The 18,105-nt window shown below is 42.8% G+C and overlaps 1 protein-coding gene across 1 annotated transcript; it reads left to right on the forward strand.

Moving 5' to 3' along the window:
• The first annotated feature begins 116 nt into the window (after window positions 1-116).
• LOC115790100 (beta-arrestin-1-like) lies at window positions 117-17,275 on the forward strand. Its single transcript, XM_030743770.1, has 18 exons — window positions 117-241; window positions 486-541; window positions 1,098-1,110; window positions 5,258-5,288; window positions 5,397-5,457; window positions 5,615-5,672; window positions 7,808-8,003; window positions 9,297-9,356; window positions 9,516-9,583; window positions 9,815-9,950; window positions 10,839-10,923; window positions 11,000-11,072; window positions 11,686-11,823; window positions 11,942-12,025; window positions 12,224-12,247; window positions 12,444-12,514; window positions 14,167-14,215; window positions 16,120-17,275. The coding sequence occupies exons 1-18, from the start codon at window positions 117-119 to the stop codon at window positions 16,229-16,231; spliced, it is 1,440 nt and encodes a 479-aa protein (XP_030599630.1). The 3' UTR covers window positions 16,232-17,275.
• The last annotated feature ends 830 nt before the right edge of the window (window positions 17,276-18,105 follow it).

Genomic DNA, 18,105 nt, shown 5'->3' on the forward strand with positions numbered 1-18,105 from the left:
TGCTGAAGTGCTTTCTGAATACAGTAGAAGAAGTGCTGCAGCAGCAGCTGTTGTCAGTGGATTCTCGGCCTCTGTGCTGAGCTCTGCTGTTCCTCAGGTGATGGTAGCAGCGCCACATGTACGTTAAGGCGTATCATCGGACACGGCTGATGAAGCCGGATGTTGATCTGTGGACGGACGTGGTCTACCAGGCACATGGAGTGACAGCATCTTCTAATGACCTCGTCTATGGCTGTATAAGGCAAACTAAATGGCACCCCAGTGTTTCTATGAGTTTACTCAGTAGCCCAAGTTTTTATTTATCCTCTTCCTGCCGAAGTCTTCCTGTCGCCCTGATTTGTTTCTAATGCTTAAAGGAGGACCTTTGAAATGCTTCAGAAACCACAGTTTTAGTTTTCTCCTGAGTGTGAGCACGGGGGGGATTCGTGTTTCTGCGCTGTGGTTGCTGTCGTCTTGTGTCTGAGTGTGTTTCTCTGTGTTTTCAGGCTCAATGATCTGAATGAGCCGCGTCAGGAGAATATTAATGAGTTCAGCGTGATCAGTCAGACATACAGAGCTCAGGCTCAACACTGATGCTGCAGCTCGGGAGACTTTCTCAGCAAGAGAAGTTACTACAGAAACTCCAGCCTCCATTAAAGCAGCATCGGCCCCAGAATATGTTTTACTGTATGTACAAAATATAGATCCCTAAGGTCAGTGCAGCCTCTGTGTTTTTGTTGCTGCCTCCTCGTTTCCTCGGCGGTTCGGCTGTAGTAGTGGACAGGGCTCTCTGAGACACGTGAAGTGCTCAGATTCGTCTGTTTTACTTAGTAGCTGTAAATAATTTCTGACTTTTTCTTGTTTAATGTTGATTTATGACCTTTGGGTTTTCCCATTTACACATCGAGAGATCTGAAAAGGTGTTGTTTACACGCAGAGCAGTGATAAGATGCAGACGGCCCTGCACTCTTATTTTCCTGTACTGTACCCGGTTGGACCTCCTTTTTCTTTGTGGCTCAGATTCAGCGTATTGCTGCAACATGACAGCATCACACAGCTGCTGCAGGTTTGTTGGTTGTGTCCATGATGAGAATCTCCTGTTCCACCATATCCTACAGGTGCTCTGTGGAAGTGAGATCTGGATTGATCAGCTTCAGTCCCAGAATGGATCTGTTCTCGTCGCTTCATCTTTATTTTATTCTGCTCTTCCAATGCCTCATTTTGTTTTATAGAAAGCGCTAGATTTATCTTTCTGTTAAACGGTGCTGTACCAATAAACCTATCAGCACTACGTGTGATCAGCAGCTCATTGATTAATGCTGGAGTCGGCCTGTGCCAGGCCCTAAAGTAATTAGAGGGATTTTAAAGTCAAACCTAACTTGGCAGGAGGCCAGCTGCAGCTGATGCTGCGGCCTGAGGAGTCAGCACATTTTTATGGGGGCTGTAAAAACCCTTTTCTCCCTGTTTTGTTTATTACACTTTGTAGAACAAACAGTAAATTGAATAATCAGCAGGTTCATCCATGATGAAATTGATTATTAAAGACCCACAGAGCTGCAGGGTCTGAGTAACATTTACAGTCTTTGCAGAATAATCATTTGCAGTTCATTAAAGCCGAATTTAAGAGGCGATGGAACAAACTGAAGATTTTTTTTTTTAAATTGCTGCTCATTTGAAGTTTGAACAAGTTTCAGTAAAGTTTCCCTCTGAGCAGCCTCAGCTCTTCTTTAACTCTCTGCGTGAGCTGCTGCAGTTTGAGGCGTGCAGGATTCTTGAGGATTTCAGCTGCTTCTTCTGGTGTTTTTGGCTCCATAAAGCTCAAAGCAGGAAAACTGGTAATGTCATCAAACGATGCAGGCGCGCCTTTGCAGAAACATCACACTTGTGATGAAAAATGTGCACAAACTTAAAGAGTCGAAATGAAATGAAAGTGAGGACACTGAAAATGTGGTTTGATTTTTCCTACAGTGTCCAAACTTTCCAAAACAGGTTTTATTTTCAAGCTGTGCTGACGCCTGTCTGAGGTTTTAAGGAGTGCCAGATGTTTCTGTTCCTGTTGATGTAGGATTCCAGCTGCTCCTGTATCTTTGGTCTCGTGAAATTAAGTGCTGATAACAAGCCGGATGGTCCCTCGCTTCTTTAGCCTGGAGGATGGAGCATCCATGATTTCTAGATACAATCTCAGCTTCTGATTGGTCAAAGCACAGGACAATTTTCCACTGGGCCTCAGGCCATCTTAAATGATCTCGGGCTCAGCGTGTGGATCTTCTGGATCTTGTTCCTCTGCTTGTTCTTTGTGTGGTAGAGTTTGAGCTTCATGTTGTGGATGAAGCTGCGTTCACTGCTGATGGCTTTCAGAAGTGTTCCTGAGCCCATACAGTGACCTCCACCACAGAACCAGGTCTGTTTTTAATGCAGTGCAGCCCGAGGGCCCGAACAAAGAAGCAGCTCGTGTTCTGGCAGCTAGACAGGAAGCCTGTCAAATAAATCCTGCGACGAGTGACGGTCAGTTTGTGGATCTGAGGAGGCGAGAAAGTTGCCGTGAGGTCAGAAGCAGCCGCTGGTATCATCAGTCTGATGTGATGGGGCCAGTTTGAGTCTCTCTGCCGCAGGTCCGGGTATCAAGGGAGTCTTCAATCATCAGTGGTCTGCTGTTGCAGAGCTGACACAACAATCAGGTATTGATCAGGCAGTTAGTGTTCCTCTGTGTCAGAGCGTCCTGATCGATCAGAAGCTCTGCAGCTTCACCTCCAGAAGGAAGAGGTGAAGAAAAGGCAGAAAACAAACGTGGAAGTATTCAGCTTATTTCTGATGAAAAATATCAAATCAATCCCCCAACAGTTCCTGCAAGAGGAGATCGTGTAAAAGTTTTTGAATTTATTTTCTTTCTGTTTTTTATTGTTACAGAAACATCGAGAACTGAGCAATAACTGAGTTTCCAAAGTGTAGATGTGTATAAATATGTCATTTTGTGAGAAATGAGAGATGTGGAGGAATGTGGTGATTCAGCATTATCAGGAAAACAACAACATCCCAATAACAATAATAACAAACAATAATGATGATGATGATCAATAAATGAGCTCTGATTTTAGAGTAAATCCACTTTATTAACCATTTACATTAATGGCTCCAGCCTGCAGTCCAAACACATGCGTGTTCAGTTACCTGCTGATTATAAACTGGCTGTAGGTGTGAATGGTAGTCCACCTGTGTGAGCTCTGTGATGGACCCCGCCTCTCACTGTATGACAGCTGGGATAGACTCCACCCCCTGCAACCCTGAAATGGAAAAGCTGTTAGGAAAATGGTTTGAATGAGGAGAAAAGTGGAAAACTGTATTAATTTTTGCTTTAAAAGGAGCTTTGACTTCATGAATTTCTAAGATATCACCTGTGTTCAGGTGAAATGTGACCTGACAGCCTCTCATACTGTAACCCTGCACTGATTCGTCTCTGCGTTAAGAAGCTCTGACCGCATCCTTTCTGTATTGTCATGAATCTGACACAAAGATTCAGCTGCTGTTCGGTTTGAGTGAGTCTTTAATTGTGTTTACGCTCTTTCTTTTCTCTCCCTCCCTCTGACATTGGCCAACTTCCTGTTAGTGAAGCTTTTAGGATCTTTTCTCTCATTTCACACAAACAAGCAGCCACAGAGTGCTGAGCTGCACCGGTTACATTACAGGTGTTCAGCACAGAGAAGTTCAAGAGGACATCTTATTTTGTCCTCCCAGCAGTCTTAAACACCAAGACGGTCGCTCAGCTGTGATTTAAACGACAAACAAACAGATAATCTAAAGCGTTTGTGGTCGATAAACATCTCAAAGGGCCTCAGTCTGTTTTAAGCATCACAGAGTTGATGTTTTACCTCCAGCTGCTCCGTCTGATGTGTGATTTCAGATGGCTGAGCTGCTCCGTGTTAAAATTTAATTGGACTAATTGCTGAGACTGTGGTGAGCAGCTGATCGTGCAGTGGGCGAGCTCCTAGGAGTCCCTCCGGTTTCCGGCTAAAACCGGCGTCCCGATGTTGCTGATGATGAGATCCACTCAGGAGGAAGCTGAAAGCTAATGGAGCCACAGCAGCTAATTTTATGACAACATTAACACAGAGAGGAGGGCAGGGGGTCAATAATGTTGGGCCGCATTAGGCAGAGATTCAAGAGAGGAAGCTGCTGATGGTGATGATGATGATGATGACTGACTGCACATGCTCTGTTATCCCTCTGATTGTGACTTTATGGCTTACTGTGGAAAGTGAGAACTTTAAAACTGACCATGAAGAGCAGGGCGGGATCATCTCCTGCTGGAAGGATCAATCAAAGAGCCCAAATGATTATTTAAAGCAAAACTTCCCCCCAGAATCCATCACCATCAGTGAGGTTAAAACTCACTGTTTCAGAGCTTTTGAAAGTCTGTTTCTATGGAAACCTTTGAATATGTTCACATTTTTTGACACTCGAAGCTGAAAAATCAATATTTTTTTTAAAAGAAAAGATGTGATTGCAGCCTTAGAAGAGTCAGGATGAGCTGATCATCACTCAGCTTATAAAAGTCAAAAGCTCTGATCGGATCCATAAAGCAATAATAAAAGCAGGAGTAAAGTAAGTTCAAATGATGACGATAAAACTAAATAAAAGAAAAAATGTAGCCATAAATGACACACTGCACAGCAGTGAGACAGCACTTGTGTGCTTGTGTGTTGCACATGTGTTGTGTGTTCTTGTTGCGTGACATTTGGATGCTGTATGGAGAACAGATCCTTCACTGCTGGGTGTAGGCCGGGCTTCCTACACCCACTTCATACACTTTCAGTTTTCAGCTTCAGTTTTGCACATTTATAAAAGCCTCAGACCCGACTCTGTGGTGGAAATCGCTGCATGGGCTCGAGAACACACCTGCTACCCTCCAGGCAGGTCAGGGAGGTTCTGTCTTATTCCAGCGGGCGATGAACGAACCATACCGAGCCGGTCCGACTGACCTGAATACAGCCCAGCCCATCATCCACCAAAATACAGGAACATCAACAGAAACATCTGGCAAAGACAACCTCGCTGATTTCACTGTACACCATGTTTCCATCGATCATTTTTATTTGAGAAATCAACAACAATGACGACACCTCTGGCAAAGTGTTGGAAAGCATTTATTCAGTTTTTCTAATTATAATATGCTGCTCAAAAACATTTTTTTTTTAGAACCGTGTATTTCAGGGACTTTTATTTGAAAAATATGAAATGCATACACGCAGTGATCTGTGCTTTTCTCTCTGCTTCCCTTCAGAGTGTTTAAGAAAGCCAGTCCCAATGGAAAGGTGAGTCTTACCTTTTCTGCCGCTAACACAGTATCTCGGATGAAAGTTTGCCTTGAGCAGCAGCTCCAGTTTCAGGCTGATTTACTGATGGCTGCGTTCCTCCTTCAGCTCACTGTCTACCTGGGGAAGAGAGACTTCGTGGACCACGTGGATCGGGTGGAGCCCGTCGGTGAGTTTTCTGATGTTTAGCAGCCGTCTGTGGTCTGACACTCATGGATGGATGGATGGATGGATGGATGGGGTTACAACTTCACTCAGATTTTAGTTTAAGTTGATTTTTGAAATAAAACCAACTTTGCCAAATCTCTCCCGTTTTCTCCTCACAGACGGAGTGGTTCTGATCGACCCGGAGTACCTGAAGGAGAGGAAAGGTGAGAAACCTGAGTGCTGCTGTGATGGAAAATTAAAAGCGGCCACTGTGAGAAATCATCGTAGCTGTGAGAGATTACGCCTCTAAACTCCCCTCGTTGGTTGGTTAAACTAATGCTCAGTGTCACCGAAGCACGAACGACGGTTCTCTTTGGGATCGCGGCCTCCCGTCACTTCCTGGGTCTGCATCACAGACAGCTCCCCTCATCCTGCCTGGTTTAATGTAGAAAATGTTTCTGTATGTAAGCTGTGTCAGAAAAAAACCCAGCAGACATGACTGAAACCCTGGCATCATCTCCCGGGTCCAAACTGGTCAAAACGTCCATCTAAATTGTGTTTCACTTGTTGCAGGACTGTGAGCTCAGTCAGCTCAGCAGGATAAGAAATGGGCCTGAAAGTCTGTTTTTTCAATTTTTTTTTTATTGAGAGTTTAATTTCATTTGATTCTACTCGATTAATAGATCAACAATTTAGAATAAAACTTTCTCTTGCCAGGAAGTCTAACAAAGACGCCCTGACGATGTTCACAAAGTACCTTGAACATTGAAAATTGCTCCAAAATTAAAGTTTTGGAGCTTTTATTTTGGAGCAACCAAACTAACCACTTCAGCCCAGCTCGGTACGAAGTAGGGTTTAATCCCGGGACCCGGGATTCCCGGTGTTGTGCCAAAAAGTGATTGTCTGCCAAAAAGTGATTTCTGGTAATTGCCAGAAAATGATTGCCTGTATTTAAACTGTTGTAAATTACTTGCTGATCTATAATCTGTGGGAAATATGTCAAACATATCTCTCGTGAATGATATCAAGTCATTTTGAGCGAGAAACAACATTTCTGTTACAAGGCAGAAGCTGCAATCAGTTTTTGGCAGTGACTTTTATATAGTCTTTATTTATCAGGGTAAAAACTGTAATTTATCTTAAAAATGTCTTATTAGAGGGCAGCAGAAAACCCAACAAATATAACATTACACTCTATAAAGATATTTTAAGTGACCAAAGAGGACTGGATTTATTATAATGTATAATAATGAGTCATAAACGGACTTGAAAAACAGGTAATTTCTTAATTTTATATATAAGCCCTTCATAAATCATACTGACTACACCCTATTCACCAATATAAGCAAAGACATTAAAGCACATAGAAACATGGGAAATCACTTTTTGGCACAACACCGGGAAATGCAATCAGAACCATTTCCCGTTTCCCGGGAAACGTTAAGACAGGAAACCGTGAAAAAAGTCGCATTATAGCCTATAAAATATGCCTGCCCTGAACAATAAAGAAATATCTGTTTAACTTCGAGTGTTTCTTTTCCTCGTTTGCAGCCGCTTACTAACAATCATGAATTAGGATGTGGGCCTAATGTGTGAAGAAATTATCATGAAATAGATTACTTTAACATATTTCGCGTTTAAAATGGAGTTGAGTAAAATGTATATTTTTAGGCTATAAGGATCGGCCAGTTTTTCAAAAGACGATTCACAGCGAACCTACTTTAACCCTCAGACACGGTGTTATAAATTTGCTGTTGCCAGAATGGCAATGACCAAGTCGTAGTGCATTACTCAAGGCCCTGTGTTATGTCATATTATAGTGTAGTACGGTAGTTAACTTTTCAATGACTATTACAGCGTTCCACCGGTGGAACGGTGTGCACGACAGCGCAAGTAGCTGAGCCTTTATCAATGCTGTGTGGAGATGAACTGTATTGTTTTGCACCAGCAGTTGTAAAATATCTTGGTATAATTCCATGTACAATGCAGGAATATTCGAGTTATATTTGTTAAGGGAGTGTTGAGGAACGATACAACACCGCATAGCTCGAGCACCTCGAATGCCGAGATGTAGGTTTTATTACATTAATCAACCAACGTTGCCCCCTACTGGGCATAACAGGACATAGCTGGAAAGCTACCTCTACAATATACAGAAGGCCTAATTAAAATAAAATTAAAAAAAAAAAAAAACTTTTTTCCCGGGATTCCCGGGAAATGGCTCATCTTTTCCCAGGATTTGATTCATGTCATTTTCGGGAAAAATATTAAACCCTACTACGAAGGCACAGAGGGAGCTGCTTTCTTATGTTCAGCCATCATTTATTGATCTTTAAATCGGATGTGGTTGTCTTTTGTTCTTGTCTCATTAGTGTTGTGACGCTGACGTGTGCGTTCCGTTATGGTCGAGAGGATTTGGACGTCCTTGGGTTGACGTTCCGGAAGGACCTGTTTGTGGCAAACATCCAGGCATTTCCTCCGATTTCTGAAGAGAAGAAGAGTCTGACTCGTCTCCAGGAACGCCTGATTAAAAAGCTGGGAGAACATGCCTATCCGTTCACATTTGAGGTACTGAGGCTGCTGCGCCACCTGAATTTTTATCCAGTGAACTGTAACCATGCTTGATCTTTCATCGTTTTATAATTATCTGTTTAGTGTCATCCACAAGAGAGCTGAATTCAGCCTGTCAGACAGAAGACTCAGAACTGGGTAAGGCCTCAGTCAAACAGGCCTAAAGACCAGTCTGTGACCTCCTGGCAACCTCTGATCACTAGGGAAAAATTATTATTCCCAGACGGTGTTGGTGAGTGGCTGCTGGATCCTGCTGGTTGTCGCTGCATGCCATCCATCACACCAAAAACCTCCTTATGATTGTTTTGTATTTACTCTCTGAGCTGTAGTGAAACTTGTGACAGCTCGGAAAGTAAAGGCAGTGTGTTTGCAGAAAAGTCGGCATCTGCCATGCAAACTACAGCAACCTGCCAGCAACCAAAACAATCACAATGAGGCTTTTGGTGCAGCACCATAGACATATTTGTGACCAATTTAATGCTAGTGACTGATCGCAGTCACTCGCCGAAATACACTTTTCCAGGGGGGTCACTGACTGGACTCGAGGCCTGTGTCATTGAAGCCACACAGAGATTTGCATTGGTGGAGATTTTGGAACAACACCTCAGCATCACAGCTGTTAAGTAGTGCGATATGTGAGGGTTTGTCGGGGAGAAAACTCCTGGACTTATGTCTAGCATTGCCTGCAGTGTTCCCAAAGTCCTCCACATTAATGGAAAGATTCCTTTTTAATTATAATAATCTAGAGTGTTCAGTTTGCTGCACTGGCGCCAGTATTATTGGTATGGCGCTCGCCCGCCTTTCTAAGTCTCCACGAATTAGATGTTTGACCTCTTGGATACAAAATGTCCTCATTTCATCTTTGTATCCTTCTGAGCATCTGTGAGTAATTATGTGCAAAGTTTACAAAGATCCATGTAAACAGGATGTCAGTCTTAATGGAAGTGTAGCTCCATTAGTAGAAAATAATGGGAGATGAAGCTGTTCAGGCTGTCTGCTCAGATATGAATGAATGATTGAATTAGTTTGGAAAAAACAGAAAAAGCTGCCTCATGCATGATGTTCAAGCTTCAGTCACTCGTGTGTCCAATGCTGCCGTCTCTTCATCACAGATGGTCTGAACACACAAACTCTATTATTTCACTTTTTGTTCTCAGAGCTCAAAAACAAAAAGTGACGGAGAGACGGAATCCAAAGTGAAGATCATGAAATGTGTTTTGGAGATTTTTCTCCCACTCTGCCCTGTGCCATAAATGTTTCAGACATTTTAAATATTTCATATGTTTTCAGATCCCTCTGAACCTGCCGTGCTCTGTCACCCTGCAGCCGGGACCAGAGGACACCGGGAAGGTGAAGCCACAACTTCCAGTTTAATTTTACTTCTACTTTGTGCTTCATTCATTGTGTTGCCATGCAGCTCCTCTGGGTTTGAAGAGCCTTTCTAAGGTGAAAATGTATTTGAATTTAGATGAAATCTGAAGACATTTTCTTGCTGTGGTGTGTCCTCAGGCCTGTGGAGTCGACTTTGAGGTGAAAGCTTTCTGTGCAGAAAATGTTGAAGAAAAGATCCACAAAAGGTAAAAGTGAGTCAGCTGCAGGCCGGCCCCTCGGCACAATAAAGAGATGCATTATGAATGAAACTGAAATCAGTCATGCCTTTGAAGCTGCCTGTACACATACAGATTACTGCTGCAGGCTGAGCACCTCACTGCTGAATGAGAATAAACCACAATAATCTGGGACACATTCACACTGAAAGAAATGTCTCCAAGTTCATAAAATGATTGGATTTTTTTGTGTTGCTGCAGGAACTCAGTGCGTCTAGTTATCAGGAAAGTGCAGTACGCTCCAGAAAAGCCTGGTCCTCAGCCGACAGCAGAGACCACCAGACAGTTCCTGATGTCTGACAAACCTCTGCACCTGGAGGCCTCTCTGGATAAGGAGGTAACACCTGAAGACACACACACACCAACCAGCAGCAAAACGCCTCTATGGAGCACTTTTCCAAACAGAAGTTAAAGAAAATGGAATGACACAGACTTCATTTAAGAAGAGAGAACATGCTTCGTTTGTGGATCTCTGTTTGTGTTGGCTTCATCACCTCCTGTTTATACTCCCTCTTACTGTGTCAAACCTGTGGCTGTCTGCTACGTTTACACCAAAATCTACAGTGGCTCATGACATCATGACTGCCTGACTGATATTGAGAAAGCAAAGAAATTTTGCTGACAGCCACCAGGACCTGCTCTGGTGAAAAAACAGAAGAATTCAGGTCTTGACTAGTCTGACCAACAGCACATCAATCTGGCAACTAGACTAGATTCTATATAGAAGATGGATATAGCCATCATGAAGTCAACCACCAATCAATCCGCACAGACCCACATGCCTGCTAATCAGTAACATCCAAATAAAATCCTAGAATTTCACTCAGCCAAACTGGAGCTCCGTCTTCTTGGATGGTCTGTTAGTCCAATGAAGCTACAGCAGTCATATTATTGGTCAGATAATTGCATTAAAAAGGCTCCAACGTCACAAACACAGTCCAGAGGTCCAGTTCAGGGACTCCAGTTAGCTGAGGTGAAGCCTAGCAGACAGTTAAAAGCTACAGCCGCCTGTGTCGCCATCCACCTGCCAGTCAAAGAGGCCACGCCTCTAATGCAAACTTTAAACCTTAATCCAGTTTAAACAGGTGAGTTATAGAAACATGTTATGAAGGGTGAAATCAGCTACAGAGACCGAAGCAGTTTGTGTATCAGGATGTAAACATGTTTATTTCTGCTGGAAAGTTGTAATATGGTTTTCTAAGGTTAATTGCCTGTTGTGTCTCAGATCTATTACCACGGTGAGCCAATCAGTGTCAACGTTCACGTCACCAACAACACTAACAAGACCGTGAAGAAGATGAAGATCTCAGGTAATCCAGGGTGCCGCTTCCTGCCTGAGTGTGTCTGCGCAGACGTCTCATTAAACACTGATTTGTGTCTCCGCAGTACGACAGTATGCCGACATCTGCCTGTTCAACACGGCTCAGTACAAATGTCCAGTGGCCACCGAGGAGTCAGAGTGAGTTTCACTCCACAAAGTTAGTGTTTCACTTTGAGAACTTTAAGGGGTCATTAATCTTTAAGGGTCGTGGTTAGGCACCCTTCGACCCATTTGGCACAGAAAAGCCAAAATGTCTGTAAGAAAGTTAATTCGAAAGGTTCCTTCTTGCTCTCCATAAATGCTGTCTCACCCTCACCCTGCTGCCAAGTGTTTTGTCGGTAACTTGGTGCACGTTGAAATGTTAAAGTTATCTGTCAATAACAAGAAGTCCAGAAATGCTCAAAAACAAAATCTGGACCTTTATGATCACACTGAAGGTCTCAGTCTGAGCTGGTTTCTCATCATGATGACCAACAGGGGCTAAAAATCACCACCATTAAGAAGAGCCGTGCAAAAAAGATGCAAACTTCACACTGTTCAGTCCAACCTACAACCCTCCACTGCACCAGCATCCAGCCCGGATTTAAGCTCAGTATCAACAGCAATAATCAGGAGGAGGGTTACAGCAATAAAACCCGATGCTCATGACGAGCTCTCAAATATGAAATCAGAAAAGTTATTGCTATGGTTCATTTTCCAGCTGAAACTACAATATATATATAAAATATACAATATATTTTTCTCTCCTCAGTGATGTTGTTGCTCCCAGTTCGACCTTCTGCAAAGTTTTCACCCTCACTCCGTTTCTGGCCAACAATCGAGAGAAACGAGGCCTCGCCCTGGACGGGAAACTGAAACACGAGGACACCAACCTGGCCTCCAGCACACTGTGAGTCCAGCTATACTCGTGATGCCTTCACTGCCAGCTGAAGAGTGGGAATTTCTCACTTTGTATCAGGGAAAGACAAGAGAGCAGAGTGATGTCTGAATCTTTTTCTTCCATGCAGGTTAAGAGATGGAGCCAATAAGGAGATTCTTGGGATCATTGTGTCCTACAAAGTCAAAGTGAAGCTGGTTGTGTCTCGTGGCGGGTCAGTATTGGCTGACATTAAAATTCATTCAAATGCACTTTATGTTCTTTGGTTTTCTTTTCACTTCATCGGTCGCCATATTAGCATCTACCTGCTGAATGCTCTGCCTCATGAAAGGCAGTGTGGTTTTAAAACAGCGTCTGAAACTCTGCTGCTGCTGCTGTGAAGCTGAAGGTCTGTTATTTTTATTGATTTCAGGCTCCTTGGAGATCTGGCAGCGAGGTAACCGTTCACATTCTGTCATTGATGAACACACTGACACAAAGCGGACACTGAGATTTACAAAGGTCACCTGAACATCTCACTGAGCACCTTCATGGCAGTAGTTGTTATAATAATAATAATGATAAATAGTTTTATAAAGCTGCTGTGGATTATTTGTATGAGCTGTAATGCACCTGAATGATCTGCTTTTCAGTGACGTCTCTGTTGAGCTGCCCTTCACATTAATGCACCCGAAGCCTTTAGAAGAATCCATCTACAGAGAAGGTGAGATGTTTCCTCGTTCTGTAAACAGGAAAGTTCAGACACAGCAGCAGTTACAGCGTTTTGCAGCACTCACATGATCAGCATTAGGTTTAGAGAAACGGGGGATTCAGTGCTTTCTACATGCTGCCTGTAGGTTTAAAGGGTCAGTGCACCATCTGACCTCGAAAACATACATTTGTAATGCATATTAATATTTGATGTTCAGTATAATAGTATTCCAGATATTAATATACTGTTAATATTTAGTTAGGGCTGGATCAGGCCTGTTTAATTTCACTATATTTATGCAGCACTCTGCATTTAATCATTAGTTATTATTAATCTCTGGCTCTCTTACACAGTGTGTCTTTTGTCATCTCTAACAGGACTGTGGAGAATTTTTAGACTTCAGTGTGACAATAGTGCAGGGTTTGCACCAGTGTCCAGGATACAGCAGTAAAATCATGATTATGTGAAGAATAATAATACGAAATAAAGCAGATAAGAAAAATGTTGATATGTGGATGATGCAAACACTCATGGAGATGCAGTAGTGTTGAGCCGCTTCATCGGGTTACAGTAATAGGGAGGAACTCTCATCAGGACCGCAGAGCCGACGGGGTCTGAATAAAAGCTCCTGCTGCTCACTGACTCAAACATCTTCAGGTTCAGACCAACGATCCTTTCAGCCTCTGAATGAGGTCACTGATCCTGCTGCTCCCCCAACAGACCACAGCACAGGAATTCACCACTGAAGACTGAAGAAGATCCTCAGCATCTCATTTCAGACTCTGAAAGATCTGAGGGGTGTAGCTATGAATCATAGCCAGACTTTCATCAGCTGAAACCCCAGTCAGAGATAATGAGCATCACAACGGTGTTATGAACTTTCTCTGACTCAGGCTTTCTGCGTCATGTGATTCTTGTGACAAGTGGAATGATAAAGTGATGTCTGCGTCAGTCAGAGGTGAATATAAAATACATCAGCAATTTATGTTGCACTGTAAAGTCTGCTCCACCCCTCTTACAGCCGCAGTAATCCCAGATCATCTGCTCTGTCATTCAGGTGGACACCCACATACGTCTCTTTCACAGCAGCCTCCTCGCTCAGTGTTTATGGGCTTTGCTACAGTTCTTGTTCTCCTAAACTCGACCACCATCTCTGACCTTGTTTACAATGAATTGTGGAGAACAGTTAGAGTTCTCTTCCCTCCAGCTTCTCCTCCACAGAGCCATCAGGTCTCTTCAGGTGTCTCGATTTAGAGTTAAGCTGGAAATCTGGGGTACAGGAACAAAGATGGAGCAGTCTCCTGTAGCGCTCTTGTTTCACTAACCAGCTCCTCATGCGGGGAGCTTCCCGGCCAAACAAGCAGAGGCCCGTCTGACAGATAGGAGCGTCCTGACTGGTGTCAGGTTCAGATAATGGGATGGACTGAATCTCGAGAAGTTCACTTTCTTGGAGATGAATTTAAATTAGTCGTTCTGACACCAGCGATGAGCTGGAAAGGAACACAAACATGTGAAAAGAGGTTTTTTTTTCTTAAAAAGCGTCTAAAACAGAGATTTCTTTGGAACCTCAGCAAAGGCTCAAAACCAAGAAAACATCTTATAAGTAGCACAAATGTCTCTCAGCGATGTGTTCAGTGTGTAACTGTGATTTCTCTCCTTTGCAGCTGCAGATGAAGCTCCGGTCGACACAAACCTGATCGAGTTTGACACAAAGTAAGCTGCCGTCTTCTCTGTCTCGGTCTTCCAGTCTCTCCTTCCTCATGTAGCTGCTGCCTCTCCTCTTCACTCTGATTGGCTCTGCTCTGGTTTACGGGTTCATCAATAACCCTGACAGCAGACAGGGTTTCCTCTCGGCCCGCTGCAGCATTAGCCGTGATGGACTCGTCTCCAGAGTTTCAGTCTTAATGCGTCTTAATGCCTGCTGCTGTGGGAGCTGCAGGAAATGGGCTTTAAACTGGAAACTCATTCTGCTGTCAGCAGAGCCTCCAAACACAGCTGCTGTGAGCCGACTCTGCATTTTACCGATTATCATTTCATGCGTACAACAGAGGAAACGACTCCCCAGCTGCACAGATAAAATACAGAATAATGAGACTCACTTGATTCTTCTATATGCAGTATCTACAGTGAACACATACACGACCAAAAGGAAATGCACCCTCTTGTTCACAGTTTCCTTTCTGTACAACTTTGCCTGAGCTTCACTCAGTGTTTGTGAGACAGACCTGTGCACAACAATCTAATAAAAATGATTTCTTAAACATGGGACCTGTTGGCCTTCAGAGCTCTGCTGTCAAAGGTTTTACTTGTACAATATGTGAAATATTGGAATCAAATTTTTAGAACTGTCAAAAATTTGAAAGAAATGTAAAATCTGTCTGCAACATTTTGTAGACCTTCACCCAAAAGAATACGCAGAACAAGTTTCAGAAGAATAAAGGAGAAGTAGCGACTGAAGTGAAACATCAATCTACAGTATTTCTTGAAAATTGTAAGAAATCAGAAATTCATCTGCAGAATTTTGTATAGATTTACCCAATGAATACTTCCAGTTTCAAAAGAAAGGAAATCCAAAATGCGTCTCCCCTGTTTTGTAGAGCCGTACCCAAGTTTCAGAAGATTTCAAACCTAAATGACAAACGGTTGATGGCTCAGTATCGGATCAGTGCCGCTGACCGTGGAGTGCTACGATCCAGTCAGCTGTATTTAGGCACGACTCCCATGTTACCATTCATTCTGACTGACCTCTGACATCTCTCTGTACAAGAGGAAGAAATAAAACTGATGTGCTTCCTACATAGTTTTATTAGTAGTATTATTATATTTGTCAAGATATACTACAGTGTGTGTTGGGGGTTTGTATCCACCAGTGTCATGTATTGCATGTTGCTCGTTACTTTTCTTAAAAGTAATCCATTACATTATGTAATTATTCCACAAAGTAATTTGTTACACTGAGTCCTGTATTATGGCACATGGTGGTGTGTGGAGCCACCATGTGAGCCAGACAGACACACTGGAAACACATCCGGGTCGAAATGAAGGCAACAAACCCGACTTTGTTACCTGGTGAAGATCAGCTGCTGGGCTGTGGTCAGCATGCGCTCAGCTCTAACATCATTCACTAGTTCTTCACTAGTTTCACGTTAATATGCCGTCTGTGCAGATGTTTGGAAAGAGCCAATATCGCAGTTCTTCTGCAGTTTGTCTCTCATCCTTTCCTGCGATAAAAATAAAAGGACTGTCCAAATCTCCACTCCTCAGTAGTTGTAGACTGCGTCACCATTTTCCTCCTCTCTGCACGCCAACTGAGATCAGCTGATTCCTGGGAAAAAATGGGCATGTTTGGTCATTTTTGATCAAGTAACGACACCCTGATTGTAACCAGGAGGCAGTGATGTGTTAGAGAAAAATGTAATGACATTACTATAACACTACAATGTAACACTTTACACCCAATGTTGCTACACACACACATACACACACACACAGTGATCCAGTATAGTCTAAATTTACTTAATTACTTATCTATTTTTCCATATTTTGTTTACTTTCAAATCAAACCAAAAGTCATGTGACTTATTTAAAACGTTACTGATTTGCTCTTCCTCCCTCAGCGATGATGACATCATCTTTGAAGACTTTGCCCGCCAGCGGCTGATTGGGGCGAAAGATGATAAGGATGAAGATGAGGAGCCGGTAGACTCGCCCAAACTCAACGACAGATAGAGGGAAGGAGCGACTGCGACTGCGACCACTGCTGCTGTTGTTTCGCTGCTGTTTGTAGTGTGGAGCTAATGGAGGTCACCTTTAGGTCAAACCACAGTCTGGACACCCTTTAAACACTCAGTGGTGCCGTGTTTGTGTGCTCGTTCATGTTTGTCGTCTCTCTGAGTCCTGCTGAGGTGTAAAAAGCTAGAATACTGCAGCCTAGACATCAGTAGTGTTCAGCTGGAGCGGCTCTTTACTCCAGGGGGAATCGCCTGGAACACTGACCCGGCATCCGCAGCTCCTAACGACAACTGGTAGCATGCCTCTAATGTCTCTTTGTTCTAAGTGTTTCCATTAGGGACCAAACAGATGTAAAGTTGTGTTGAGATTAGTTTTAAAGTCACGTATCAGAGGGTCTTCTTTAGAAACGACACTGCCAACTTTGGTTCAGCACTGGAGCCAAACTTCAGCTGACGGAGGATTTTGCTGGGTAACCATCCGTAATCGTTCTGTCGCTAAAGCCGCAGAGCAAATAGGAAACGGCACTGAAGGGATCTGCTGGGTCTCCCGACCCGCCAAGAGGACTTTAAACTGTCAGAGAAAGCCGCCAATCATTTAAGAGCAGCCGGTGGTCTAGTTTGCATGAATAAATACTTCATATGATTTATTAATATCGTGAATAATCAAACTTTATGAAAGATGAGGCCTGGTTTTAAAGTGGCATACAGTTTCACATTCACATTTTCATGTTGATCATTTTCCAAATCATCATCATCAGCATGTAGAATGATTTTCTTCCATTCAGGCAGTCGCCGGTCACTCAGTCACTTCATTTCTATTAAAATGCTTTACATGTTCTCTCAATATAAATTTTAAAATGTTTTCCTCTGAAATGATGAGTCATCTGACAGAAATTTAAACAGCGACAGTTTTAACGGTGGGTTAAACGTCATAAAGCAAAACTACAAAGTGAAGAATTAAATAAATTTAGCTGCAAAGTCTAAAAATTTAATCTTTGCTGCTTTTAAAGCTGTTAGACTGTAATCTGAAACCCAAACAATTAAAAACATTTGGACTCTTTTTCATTTTAATTTTGTTTCTGTTTTGAAATTCTGACATAAAACGTCCTGCTTTAAATCCATTTACGATAATTACTGTGATGCTGCACACATTTCAAATTTGAACAAGTGATTTCACTGAAATGATATTTATGTTTTCTAAATAATTGATTTGTCAGAGTAAAATATATTTTTTAAAAATTGTTGTTTTAGTCTACAAAACTGTGCTGTGTCGGTACCAAAATATCTGAAACATTTCATCAGCCAACATAAAACAAGACACTTAAAAATCAATCAGTCAATAAAAATCTCTTCTCCGGATACTGAATCCAAATGACTCGCATCATCGTTGTTTACCTTAAAATATGAAAAAAAATAATAAAGAGTTAATGCTGAAAATAAATACAATGAAAGCCGTTGAAACTGAACTGTTCACAGAATAAAATCTGATCGTGTACAGTTGGGGTGGGGGTCATCGCACAGGCCCAGAGACTAGTCTGTGACCTCACTGATCAAGTTATACATTCCTCGACCAGACTGTGAGGTTTGCTGGAGTAAATCCGGGTGAAATCAGTTCAGAAAGATTGATGTATTACTGCATCAGAGAGCTCCTTGCGATTGCCTCGGTCACCTGTAGTCTGCAGATGAGACGCCAACCTGTCTCCAAACAAGGAAACAATACCCTCCTTGATATTGTTTTCAACATAGCAAAGGCCACCAACCACTCACAACTGGCTGGTGTGTAGTGACCCGAGGTTGCCAGGGGGTCGCTGACCAGTCTCTGGGTCTGTGGGTCTGACGCCTCAAGTGCTCCATCAGGTAATCCCTGCCTGA

The sequence above is a fragment of the Archocentrus centrarchus genome, chromosome 13 (assembly GCF_007364275.1).
Source record: "Archocentrus centrarchus isolate MPI-CPG fArcCen1 chromosome 13, fArcCen1, whole genome shotgun sequence".
NCBI lineage: Eukaryota > Metazoa > Chordata > Actinopteri > Cichliformes > Cichlidae > Archocentrus > Archocentrus centrarchus.